The sequence below is a fragment of the Acanthisitta chloris genome, unplaced genomic scaffold, assembly GCF_000695815.1.
Source record: "Acanthisitta chloris isolate BGI_N310 unplaced genomic scaffold, ASM69581v1 scaffold16614, whole genome shotgun sequence".
Lineage (NCBI taxonomy): Eukaryota > Metazoa > Chordata > Aves > Passeriformes > Acanthisittidae > Acanthisitta > Acanthisitta chloris.
Window position 1 is genome coordinate 12,092 of NW_008668927.1, and position 13,204 is coordinate 25,295.

Below are 13,204 nucleotides of genomic sequence, written 5' to 3' on the forward strand. Positions count from 1 at the left end.
CGTTCATCTCCTGAGTCAGTAAATTCTGGCTCCTGCCCCAGCAGAAGTCATGATCAGTTCACGCACTGTGCAAGTGCCTCTCATACCTCAGGGTGTGCAGTGAATACATCTCCCCAGGCACTTGGGAGGCTAAGTCGGGTCAAACAGCAGAGCAGTATGAGGCAGGAAGTATTCTGCTGTGATTGTGTCCTTAATTTCACACAGCCCAGGCACCCAGAAAGTGCACTGTATGCCAGCATCTGTCTTAGTTAACAGGGCTGCAGAGCACAGTCCACTGACATACTAGTAGATCAAAGCTTCTTCTCTTTCCTAACCCTTTAACAGGAAGGCTAAGACACCAGGTCCAGATGTTTCCAACCAGTGAGGCTTTAAATCTACATCCAAAATGGAATGTTTTCCAAAATTTGGGGCATGTGTGTTTGATAACAGTATCCAGGACAACAGAGAGAAAGCTCTGAGCTGCAGGCATGGACTGGGATAGGGAACAGGGACACTGCATTTCCTGCTGGGTCCCACTGCTGGGTACTGCTGTAGCAACAGCCACCCATGGGGTTATTGACAGGCAGCAGCAGCCCTTGGAAGAATGAATGGTGGGCTGTGGCCTTCCTGGTGACTTGCCTTTAATTCCTTCAGCTGCAGGATGCCTTGAAGTGTCAGCACTGCAAAAAGCAGTTCAAGTCCAAAGCTGGGCTGAATTACCACACCATGGCTGAGCACGTCAGCAAGGTAAGGGAGCTGAGCTGTGCTGTCTTGCACCTCCTTTCTCCATGCAGATGCAGAACACAAAGCCATCATCAGTCCTCTTTGTAAAAGAGGGATCACAACACCATCCTCCCAGCATTTCACACTGCTCAGCCTAGATGGTGGCCTTCTCCCTTCCCTTCCCTGCCAAGCAAAGCTTTTCCTTCCCAGGTAGCAAGTTAGGCCCATGTTGATCGTGATAGAGCAGAGGACTGAAACAATGAAAACAGGGTTTCAGATCCCGGCATGGGGGAGGATTCAGTGAGTATGGTGAGGTGGATTTTGACTGGCAAAGCTCTGCCTCCAAAACTGCCCACAAATCTGGGACTGATGGGTTCTGCCTTGCACGAATCAAAACATCCAGGCTTTAGCTCTCCACCATGCATGAGAGAAGCAGCCACAAAATTTATCATGAATAAAATCTGGCGGGCACCAATGTAGATGCTGTTGTAAAAATTTGATCGTGGACATCTCAAAGATACCAGGGCAAGGCACAACCACATTTCTACATGTCCCATGCTTACCAGTTGTGACTTGTCTTTTACCTGTGCCTTAAATCTCCTGCTCTTCAGTCTGGCTGGTGAATCCTCTCTGCAGGAACTGCTCCTGGATATCTCAGCTGGCCCTTTGGGTGCAAACACAGGAAGGGCATGAGCACATCCAACACATAAGGGCGAAGCAGTGGGAGATTCAGCTCTCCTAACAAGAGGTTCCCCCCAGCCCAGGGCAGCTCCTGCAAGGCAGAGTTTTACCACCCACTCTTGGCACAGAGGGCATGAGTATATGGTTGACTCTGTCGCTTCTATTACTTCCTTGTTTCCAGCCTGTTCCCGTGGAAACCACTGGACTTGGTGAACAGGAAGGAAAGTGCTAAAGCAGATGGGAAAACTGAAATGCCCCAGTGAGGTACGAGAACAATTCCTGTTTCTCGTTCTGTGGAAAGGCGGAAGGACTGAGTCCTGGTGCAGAGGGCAACGTGTGCTCTCTCCCGTGGCACACACTAAACATTTCCAGCTTAGCTCAGCCATCCTGGTCCCTGTCCCTGTGGCTCTGTGTGCTCCAGCAACAGGCCATCCCGAAAGGAGGGTGGGTACAGGGCAGGCTGAGGAGTGCTGGAGGGCAAGTTCTGCCTCCTGAACTCAGGAAGGGGCACAGCCAAACCAAACTGCATTGGAAATGGTGGTGAGCTGGTTGCAGACAAGTCACGAACGGGTATGGGGGCGTGTGGCAGAGGTTTGTCCCGCGGATGCTTTGCTCTCCACGGTGGCAGTGCCTCCCCAATGCCTTTCCCTCCTGCTGCCTGCTGTATGCCTGTCCAGAGAGCTCTGTCTGTGTGTTGGGGCAGGGAGTGCCAGGAGCAGGGGCTGCTCCCCCCATCCCTCCAGGGCAGTGTTGTTCCTGTGCATGACTCTGGGGACCGTCAAATCCCATTGCTTGGACAGGATGCGTTGGCAGAGCTGCTCTGCTGAGGGGGCTCCTTGGGAATGTTCCTGTCTGGTGCAACAGCATCTCAACCTTTTCGACATGGCCACATGAAGCCCCAACCCTCCTTAACGCTCCCCTTCTCCCCATCTCCATAGGGCTGCGTGGCCAACTTCTCCAGCCTGATGGGCTACCAGTACCACCAGAAGCGGTGCGGGAAGCAGCTTGCCGAGGCTGACAAGCCTGTTTTCAGCTGTCCACACTGCAGCAAGAAGTACAAATCCAAGGCTGGCCACGACTACCATGTGCGGTCAGAACACACGGCCTCGGTGAGCCCCACGGACGCCTCGGCAGCCCGAGGAGCAGGGCCATCCCCCCCCGGGGGGTACTGCAGAGCTGCGGAGCCCGTGGGCAGGACAGAGCCGGGCAGGGCCGGGCCGGGCAAGGCAGGTGCAGACGTCGGGCTGATGTTTTCTCCCTCACATCACCACGTGCGCGTGTTGTACCATGTAGTGTTGGGGGGAACGGGCTGCAACCCCCTCTGCTCTTCCAAAAAAGTACAGGATGCTGCGTTTACAGGACCAGAGCAGTCAGCAGCATTCCCCTTCCCCAGTATCCACAGGGCTGTGCTCCAGCCCACCCTGCATCTGTGCTCTGCAGGGAGGAAAAACAGAGCTCAGGCCGCTCCCTCACAAACGCCGGCTGCTTGCCAGCGCTGGGGTGGCAGGACCTGTCCCTGGGGAGCATCCCTTTCTGTTCTGTTGATCCCTACTGACAGTGCATCCGACGCTAATCACTCCCTAACTCTAATAACTGGAGACGTTTATCCACGTGGGAGTGTGCAGGGATGCAGTCAGTCTATCGCGTGGCTGATTGCTGGGCTGAGGGAGGTGGCTGCTCCCCTTGTTCCCATGCTCCAGTGCAGAGACACAAAGCAGATCTGGAAATGCACAGCCCAAATCCCAGCATCCCTGCAGTGGGGCCGGACAGCTCGCCTGTTCTTTCATCATGCCCTTCCTGGCTCTGTCTTTATTGCAGCCTCCAGAGGAGCCAGAGGTGAAGCCAGAGCCTGCTCCCGTGGAAGATTTTGAGAGGACCCCAAGTGGCCGCATCCGTCGGACATCAGCCCAAGTAGCTGTTTTCCACCTTCAGGAGATAGCGGAGGATGAGCTCGCCAGGGATTGGACCAAGCGGAGGATGAAGGACGACCTGGTACCTGAAACAAAGCGGGTGAGCAGCCTGTAGTTCTCCTTTCAGTTTTGCACTATCCATACATGGAGATCCCAGGATGTTAGCCTGGCTCCAGCTGGCTGAGGGTTTGTGTGTCTTGTTTGCTGTGCCTTAAATCAATTAGCTGTGATACCAGATGTATTGCTAAAGAGCCCGCCCAGCACAGGCTGAGCCCCGTGGTCCACAGGCCCTTGGCAGCAGGCAGCTTTGCCCTTTCCACTGGGTGGAATGGAGCAAAAGGTGGTGTTTGGGGAAAGATCAGAGTCCGGCCCAGAGGATATTGTGAAGGGATATCAGTCTGGTCCATGCTGAACAGGGAAGTAGGGCCAAGAGGAGCATATGAAGAGATTGGAGATTGGATCTGAAACAATCTCCCTTGCACTGTCAGACAGCAAAGATGCCCCAGGCAGAATTCCCTCCCTTCCACACTTCTTCCTTAACTTCTGGGAGATGCTTCCCTGAAGGTACAGGGCCTGCAGCATCCCGGAGCGGTGATGCTGGGAACAGAGGAAGGCAGTGTGGAGGCAGCACTGAGCCCTGTGGGGGCTCCAGCAGTGATGCATGCATGGCCCAGTGCTGTGGTCTGCACAGGGCTCCATCAGCCTTGAGCTTCCTGGTGACAAGAGTAATGTGTTAAACCACACTTTGCTCCTTTCTGTGGGAGGAGGTGATTATTCCTGGGAGTGTCCCAAAGCTGCAGTTTCCTCCAGGATCACTTTTTCTGGACTGTAAAAGCAACGAAGCAGCAGCAAATCATAAACCTTTTCAGTAAAAGGGGAAAAAAGAGAGGAAATTGAATTTTTTGTATTCTGCCAGGACACAACACAGAGCTATCCTACAAGTATCTGCCGCAGATGTAACCTGTTTCCTGAGCTGGTGACTCTGCAATTAGGTGCCAGACCTGTTCCTTGCTATGGACAGTTGGACACCTCTTGTCCAGTGCTCCAAAATTCACCATGGGCAGGATATTGGGCACGTTGCAAAGATGGAAGTGAGGATCAGAGGGTATCAGGAGAGTGTGAACAGCCCCAACCCAGAGTGCATGCCACAAGCCATGAGAACAGCCCAAGTCTCAGAGCCAGCCTGGAGAAGGGACATGGCTCACCCCAGGAAAAGGGGTGGCAGGACAGCAGAGCTTCAGCCAAAACATGTTCCTACTGCCCCAGCCTGTCCTGTGCTGTCCTGGCACCTCTGTGTGCTCTGCAGAAGTGCGTCTGTTGTCCTGCAGAGACCCAGAGGAGCTCAGCATGGCTCAGCTCCCAGTCTGCACACAGCAGGCAGCTGGAAAACCAGCACAGAAACAAGCCAGCAGCTTCTTTACCCACCTCAGCATCCAGGTGAGGCAGTGGCACAGAACAGGATTCAGCCACAGTGCTGCCATGGAGCAGAGCTGGGGGTTTTAGAGCCAGAGCTGGCTGCAAACTTTTTATTTCCCCAGTGCTTGGTATTGCCGTTGTTGGTTTCCAGATGACTTCAGCTGCAATGCATTTATAACATAAAAAAATCAAGCCCAAAGTAGCTGTTTCATTTCAAATACTGTGGGAGGAGAGGTGTGCTGCTCTCTTCTCCCCCCTCCAGCCTTAGCACTTGCATTCCTTTCTTCCCTTACTCATGACTTTGGATACTTTCTTTCGAACTGAGGGAGCAACAGGACCCCAGGCCTGGACAAGGGGCACATGTGCAAACTGACATACAAAGGCTTCATAAAGGTCTCAGCAGTGGTGTAATTGCTCTGTGAAATGCGGGTGGGGTTTGTTTTTATATGACATTTCTTGTGTTCAGTCTGATTGTTTAACTGAGCCCCATCTCGATGCTAAAAAGCAAAGATTGCTGTGAGGTTGGCAGAAGCAAGTTTGCATTGAAGATGTGCAAGGGGGAAATTGGATCAGCTCCCAGGTGGCAAAACGAGGTTCTTGGGCTGAAGGATCAGGACCTCGAGCCCTGCATGAAATCCCCCATGGATTTTGGAGATCAGTGCAGTGGGTAAATACATACGTAGCTGTGCATGTGCCTGTGGGTATGTCTTGCGGTGGCTGTCACGTTCCCTTGACAACACTCTATAATCTGTTCAGTCTATGACATTTTTTCTCGAAGGAAGGAGGTGGGAGGCAGGTTCTGCCTGGGGATGCTGGTGGGAGCTTGCTAAGTTCAGCACTCTGTGCTGCTCTGCTGAGCTGTCTTGCATTGCTCAGGACTGCTCTGTGTTTACAAGTTGCTGCAGTTCAGGGTGTGGTAAAAACCTCCCAGCTGTAAGTGCTTTGGACACATCAGCCCAATTTGACCCCATCACAGCCCCTAAAAAGCCCTTCCCTCAGAACTGCCTTCAGCTGTGCTGATGGGACAGCTCTGTGGCACATGGGAGGCTCAGAGCAGTGGGCAGTGCCCCATGTCCTTGTGCCACCGCCCTGCTGAGCATGTGTGTGGCCATCTCTCTGAGGGAGCTGACAACCCAGAGCCACCAGTGGCAGGCATATAACCACCATGACCAGGGCAGTGAGACCTGATGGATTTCCCAGAAGAGCTGCCATGCTACCGCCTCTTCCTTCTCCTTGGGCTGTACCCAGCCGTTGGGAGTACACTGTTGGACCTGCAGACCCCCTCACTGGACCTGGAGAGGGATGTCAGGGATCACCAGCAGATTGCAGCTGCTCCTGCACATCTCAGCAATAGCAGGGAGTTTCTAGGATTCCTGAGGAACGGACACATCCCAGCCCTGGTCTGTAAACAGTGATGAATGGACACATTCAAACTACAGCACAGGACCCACTCCATTGCTGAACTCCAGTTCTCCGCCACAGTCCCAGCAGTCAACGTGGATTTCAAGGGAGCTGATGAAGAAAGCCACCCCTTCTCTCCATCCCTTTTCCAAGCAGCAAAACTTTCCCAGAGGAAGGCACAGCTCCTCAGCAAGCTGGTGGGATATGGGGGTTCACAGCCTCCTGGCAGGCACAGCCCCACTGCAGCCCCTGCACTGTGTCCACATGGCTGCTGGTCCCAGCTGGGGAGAGGGAGGCTGGGGTTGGATCCCGTTGGTGGCCCATGGTGGGATGTGTTCGCCTTTCCCCGGGAGGATGGATTCCTTCACACCAAAGCAATGGCATTAGAATAAACGATTGCTGCTCGATCCCAGGCCCTGTGCTGCCTTCGGTCTGCGCTAACCAAATCCAGCATTTCTAAATATACACTGGAGTCTTATTTTCTCGCTCCGTTCTTTATTTGCCTCCGGATAAGCTGAAACAGATGGGGTGTTTCACAACAGCCGCTTGCTGGGGATGTCAGATGGGAAAGGGCACACCCCTGCTGCTTTTCTGGGAAAAATCCCCTCTCCAGAAGCTCCGTGAAGATGATGCTGACCCTCCGACCCTCCTCTGGCCTTTGCTTGGGGCCATCGCCTGCCCGTGAGGAGCCTTGGGGCTGCCTCAGAAGGAGCAAGAGGCTGCAGGTTCCCAGCTTGGTGGGCACTGAGATCTAGTAGGGGATGAGAAACAACCTCTTGAAGCAGAGGGAAGAGGCACCTAAGAGGCAAGAGGGGAGAAAATGCTGTGGAAATCCCACCTTTTCATGGTGTGATGTTTTTGCTGTTGAGCTCATGGTAGGGTTCCTTATTTAAAGGTGGTGGAGGTGGTGGTGAGCTCCTGCAGCCCAGACAGAGAGAAATGCAGAACTCCTCCATGGGGTTCAAGGACACCCCATTTGCCTTCCTGTGGCTTGGGGTCTGGGTGTCTGTGCAGGGCTGAAGACAGCCATGGAAGCTGAACATTCCCGTGGAGCCTGGGTGCCGTGGGGTGCCAGGGATCCAGAGCGCAGCGCTGCCGTAGGCCGGTCATAAAGCTAAAGGGGAAAAGTCATCTCCAGGCTTGAGGTTTTATACTGGAACCGGGGTAAATTCCAGAGCAGAAGAGCCTGGCTTGAGTGTGTCCCCCAAAACAATGGCCCTGCGCTCCGGGCGGGAGCCAGGCTGAGCTCTGCGGACTCATGTCACTAGTGGGCCAAACCGGATCCCAGCTCCAGCTGCAGGGCTGAGTCCATCCTTCCTTCCCTTGCTCAGCAGCACTGGCATGGTGTGACCCTCCTGTGGGACCCAGCTGTCAGCCACCACCCCTGGGTACATTTTGGCTTCCCCTCCCAGGCAGCATTATCCGCCGCTTCTTTGGGGTGCTGGGAGAGCTGTGCCTCATGCTGGGGACCTGGGTGAGGCCTCCAGGGGCGCTCGTTGGCTGAGGCAGCCAGCATGGTTCTCATTTACAGCAATATATTTTGGGGAAGGGGAGAGCTGTCTAGGGAGCAGAGAGGATTGAAATATGAAAGTTAATTAAATAAAACCGTCAGTCAAAGAAAACAAACCTTCCCAGCCCAGCATCCTTCGACTGTTCAGAAGAGATGGGCTGCAGCCAAAACCAGTTGTAGTCGTTTAATGATTTGGCCAAGAAGATTTTCACTTACAGGCTGTTTGAGGGAAATAAATGGAAAAGAAAAAAAATATAAAATATTCCATGCCTGGGGCTCCCTCTTAATGGAGACATAAAGATGACTTTGACATTCCCGGAACCGCAGCGCCCCGGGAAGACATGGGATTTGCATGTTATTGTGCAGGGCTGTTGGAGGAGAGTGGGGAGGGATTTTTCTCTGGAGTGGGAAAGCGGAGCAGCAGAGTCCGCATCTCTGAACATCCCCCCCTCACCTCCTCCCCGGGGACACACGGAGGGAGAGTGTGTCCTCTCTGGTGTGCTGGGGCTGTGTGTGGTTACTGTTAATGTTTGCTCATTCATGGGATTGATTGGTTTTTAATTACGGAGACCGTTTGGCATCCTGGCTCTCAGTACCAATGGCAAAAAGGGACTCCTGTGTTCTCCCCTGGAGGTGGCATTGCCTTCCCCGGGCTGGGGACCAAGCGGTTGGTAGATGCACCATCCCAGAGCTTCAAAGAGCTCTGCTGGCATCTCCCCCAGCCACGAAGCACGACAGAATAGCAGCACGCTGGGGCTCGGGGGAGTTTTCCACATCCGTCCGTACCAGCGTTCGCTGCGCCGTTTCGCAAGGCCCTGTGCCCCTGCCCCTCGCACGGGGCCCGGCGCTCCCCAGACTCCCTGCTCCAGCCGTGCCCTGCTACGTGCCAAGGGGGAGGCTGCAGGGGCACACGGGTCAATTTGAGTGGAAATGAGCAGTTGGCATTGGAGCCCTCCACATCCCGAGATCCCCTTTGCAGGGAGGTTTGGGAACAGCTGGGGGGAGCTGGTCAAAGGCAGATTCACAGCTTTATCAGCATGTTCAGGAAAAGTCACAGCTGGAAAAGAAATCCAGCCAGCTTCCCACCGCCTCTGAACCACCAGCTTGGGGTCGTCGGGGCAAGTTTTAAAAACAGCACCTGGGTTTGCACCTCTGTGAGCGTCATTTGGCTGTGTGTCCTCTCCATTGAGCACGGATGCACTGATGTGCCCTGTCCCCTGCTCGGAGGTGCTCAGGGAGAGTGGCACATACTCAGGTACCCATACCTGCACTGTGCCAACGGCGGGCTCACCCAGCCCTGCTCCCACTTGGGACAAGTTTGGGGCTCAGGACCCAAACAACGTCAGTCAGCTCTAGCAGAGCTCATCAGGATGGGCTGGGAGTTGTGCTGCCATGGTTGTGCAGCCCTGTGTCCCCTGCAGACCTTGGCACGGTGTCATGCAAGGACCAACCCCGTGGGTAGGGCCAGGCACAGCGGATGGGAGGCCTGGAGCCACCACAGCCACCTTGGCTTGTGCTGAACATGCAGAAGTGGAGTTGGGAAGGCCAGCCCGCTCTGCTAACCCTCAAAGTCGCTAATAAAGTGGTAATTAAAAGCACTTGGAAGGAGCAGCCCTGCCAGAAGGAGAGGCAGAGACACAAGAGCCTTTCATTGTTCAACCAGTTGTGCCCATTCATCCATGGAAAGCAGCCATGGAGGCTCCTGGCGTCGTCCCCTCTGCCCAGCATGCAGGGTTGTTTATTCCCCTGGTTATGAAACGCAGCAGAAGGGCTGTGCTGGCACTATGCACTGAAAACACCGGGTCCAAGCTTGGACCCACAGCTGGGTATGGGTCCGGAAACAGGAGTCTCCCCTCTCCTGTTTGCTGGGGACTCTTTGCCAGTGGCACAGCAGTGGGCAGAGCCACCCCCCTGCACTGTGGTGCCCAGGGAGGGGGATGACATCTCTGGGAGAAGCCTCCCAAATAGTTTTCAGCTCCGATTCACTTCTGGGGGGGGACAAGATCCATGTGAAGAGGCAGGACTGCACCACGGACTGGGCTGGGGTGAGCAGCTCTGTTAATCCTCTGCTATTGTTCGCAGCTCAATTACACCCGGCCAGGACTTCCAAAGCTCAATCCCAGGCTGCTGGAAAACTGGAAGAACGAAGTGAAGGAGAAGGGCCGCATCAACTGTCCCAACAACGTAAGGACTGTCTGTTCTTCTACAGACTGGCTGCTCTCAGTCTGCAGGAGGAAGGGGGAGTTTTTGGGGCAGAAACCCACCAAAGCAGGTTCTCATTGGGACCCAGCTGACAGTGAGAGTCAGACACTGGTTTCATCTCCTTTTCCTGGGCTTGCTGCCATGCCTGGTTAAAGCATGTCCCACCTTTGGGATCCTCCTAGTGTGCTCAAGCCACCAGGTTGGGTGGGGACTGGGCTGCCATTGGGTTGATAGTTCAGCATTGCCCAGTTCGTGCTCTGGAGCTGTCTTTGGGAAGCTCTGAGATCCAGATGAGTCAAAGGCTGCACTCCCTGTGCTTGAGAGCCTTTTTCATCCAGAGAACCTGCTTTTCCCAGAGTTAAGCCAGGCTGGGTTTAAGCCAAGCTTTTTAAAGCCCTGTGACAGGCACAGACCTTGGGGCATGGTGCATGCACTTCATCTTGCTGTGAAATGAAGCCTTGGCCTGAGCTGGTGGGGAGGTGAACCCCACCCTGGTGCTGGGCCTGGATTTATCATCCCAAACAAAGCCTTGTTAATGGGAGTTCTGAAGGAGGCTGTTCCCGCAAGGCCGGGGGAGCTGGGCTGGCTAATTAATGTCATACACAGGCACTTGGAAAAGACGTTGCTCAGAAACTGGTCATGCTGCTGCCTGGGTGATTTCTCCTCTCCGTTAAGCCTCTGCTGTGGCTCCAAGAACTCCTGTAGCCCAGCAGGACCTCCCGACAGCTCACAAATGTACGTTTTCCATGGAGACATTGAGGGGAGACGTTTTTCAGGCCGTGTCAGAGGGATGTGGCCACATGACTCCCATTAGTGCTAATAGGAAACGTGTGACCAGAGCCCTCAGTGCCTTGCAGAGCATTAACCTCACACTGCTCAGCCTGGACCAGTGGCCATTCTGGCACAGCAGGCTCCTAGCCCCGGCTCAGAGGAAGGCAGGGAGATGAGTGGGATCGTGGCTAACCCTGCTTCGTTTCTTCTCACAGTGCTGTGAAGCCATTTACTCCAGTGTTTCGGGGCTGAAAGCTCACCTGGCCAACTGCAACAAGGTGAGTCCCTCTTTTTACTGCCTCGGCTCAGAACTGGGGTTGCGATTTGGTTTTCTTTCCCCCTTGGCTGGTTTGGAAGGGACAAGCCAAGGGACAATGATACAGGTTAAATGCCACAGGGAGGGCTGGCCAGGAAGTGCTGCTCTCAGTCAGTTGTCACCAGGCAGATGGAGGCAGAGAGGCTCAAGCTGGACAGATGTGATGGAGGGGATGTAGTTACCACCCCAGCCTTGGAGGAGAAGTCTCACACCACTAACAACTCACCCAAGAGCCCAGACCTCTGACACTCAGAGTGCCTCAGGGACAGGGCAGTAGGACCAAGCACTCCTGCCTCGCATCCTCCTGTCCCACAGCAGCTCCTGCCCAGCTGGTTCCTTCAGCTCTCAAGTTGTTCACTAGTCCTTGGCTACCCAGTGTGGCCAGCACCTCACACACAGCAGCTCAGAGCCACGGAGCTTGGTTTTGGAAACTGCATGTTTCCTGATGCAGGTGAGAATCAGGAGGTTTTCTCCTCTGATTTAGGCAGCTCTGCAGCCCCTCTGGAAGCCCAGGTGGAGGGACACTGGCACAGTGCCTCCTGGGATGAGCTGAGGCTAGAAGAGGTGGCTGGTCCATGCAGAGACCAGTGCTCTCCCTCTGGATGGAGCAGCGCTGAGCTCCAGTGGCCTGCAGCTGCCACGGGGGAGGGATTGGGAGCTCAGCGTAGGTCCCTCAAATTGGAACCAAGTAAGAGCTGCTAAAGCTTTATAGCCTGAAACATTTCCAGCTGCAGCTTCCATTGAATGGAGCTTCCAGGAGGCAGCTCAAATACATATCCCGTGGTTATTAAAAACACCAACTCCTGCGCTCCTCCAGCGCTAGCTGGAACAGCAGCTCTTAATGAGATCATTTAGAAAATGGGCTGCAGAGATCCGGCAGGAGAAGCTGGATTTATGCAGGATAAAAGAGCAAACACAGGAGACTGGGGCATCTCCTTTGCTGACCGAGAGAAAATGGAGCTGGTTCCTGGCTGGTTCCATGCACGGGAATCAGCCAGGATGTGCCTGAGCATTTCCATGGGCCACAGAGCTGCACCCTCTGGAGCTGGCACAGCCAGGGATGAGTGTTGGGGGTCAGCAGTGAGGAGTTACTGTGCTGTGACCCCCAAACCACCATCAGCGGGATTCTTCCCCTTATAGAGCATTTAGTTTGGATACATGTGCCACCAAATTGGACATAAATAAATCACAGCCCCTCCAGAGCTGGCTTGTGATTCCTGCAGAATTGGTTGCAATACATCAAGCCATAGTGAGATCAGGGGCTGCTCCCAGGCAGCACCACATACATCCTCAGCGGGGACTGATGCACCAAGATGATTTTTGTGTGAGCATTCCTGAAGCCAGCCTGCAGCAAGGCCAGCCCTGCCCGCTCCTGAAATGAGAGACCCATCTAACTCCAGATTTACAGCTATGGAGAAATTCCCAGGGAGGAAATAGATTGCTCAGAGGGGCCCATCCATAACCCCCTCGTCAACAGAGAGCACATTATCTCCCACATGCTGTGACCTGCAGCAGAGCCGGGAGATCCATCATCCCACCAGGGCTCTGATGACAGGAATCCAGCAGTCACTGTGGCTCTTGGGCAGCAAAAAAGGAAAATTAGGTGAGTGCTGGACATAAATCTGATGGTGATTCAGTCCCAGGAGATCGTGGATCTGCTGGCAACAAGGACACAGGGTGATGGCCCCATCAGCTTAGGGAAACACCTGATGTCAGTGGTGACGTTGGGGACACACAGGCAGCAGCACGAGTAGCACAGGCTGAAACTCAGAGGGTAGGATGCAGCTGTGAGCTCCTGGCCTGGCATCAAGGCTGACAAAGATCTGGTGCTTTGGACAGGAGTGTTTATTTTGTGTCACTTTGAGGTTTTAAGCATCACCTCCCTCTGCAGAGGGGTCAGGGCAGTGAGGCCACCCCTCCAGGGCACTTTCAGGGGCTGCAGGAGGATGCTCTGTCTTGCAGGGAGACCACTCGGTGGGCAAGTACCGCTGCCTCCTGTGCCAGAAGGAGTTCAGCTCTGAGAGTGGCGTCAAGTACCACATCATCAAGACTCACTCGGAGGTAAGGAAGCAGCTAGAGCTGGGCTGGGCTGGTCCCTACTCCAACACACCCATCCATCCATCCCTGCCAAGAGTGGAGCACAGCAGCAGCTCCCAGCAGTTGCAGCAATGCTGTGACAGCCTGGGGGAATCCTCCCTTTTCCCTTTAGTGTACCGAACACCCCCAGGCTGGTTGCAGCTGGTCAACACTGAGCAGCTTGTCCTAGGGGAGGTGATGCCAGCAGGGTGTGGGGTG

General features: G+C 54.5%; 1 protein-coding gene across 1 annotated transcript in view; it reads left to right on the plus strand.

Annotated features, from left to right (window-relative positions):
* The window catches only part of ZNF512B (zinc finger protein 512B), a gene marked incomplete at its 3' end in the record, with an annotated part of 22,340 nt that overhangs the window by 8,799 nt on the left and 337 nt on the right, over positions 1-13,204 (plus strand). Inside the window, 8 exon segments of the mRNA XM_009073135.1 lie at positions 634-726; positions 1,565-1,598; positions 1,601-1,647; positions 2,322-2,609; positions 3,202-3,393; positions 9,703-9,804; positions 10,809-10,871; positions 12,872-12,970. Of these exon segments, the coding sequence (XP_009071383.1) occupies positions 634-726; positions 1,565-1,598; positions 1,601-1,647; positions 2,322-2,609; positions 3,202-3,393; positions 9,703-9,804; positions 10,809-10,871; positions 12,872-12,970 (918 nt within the window).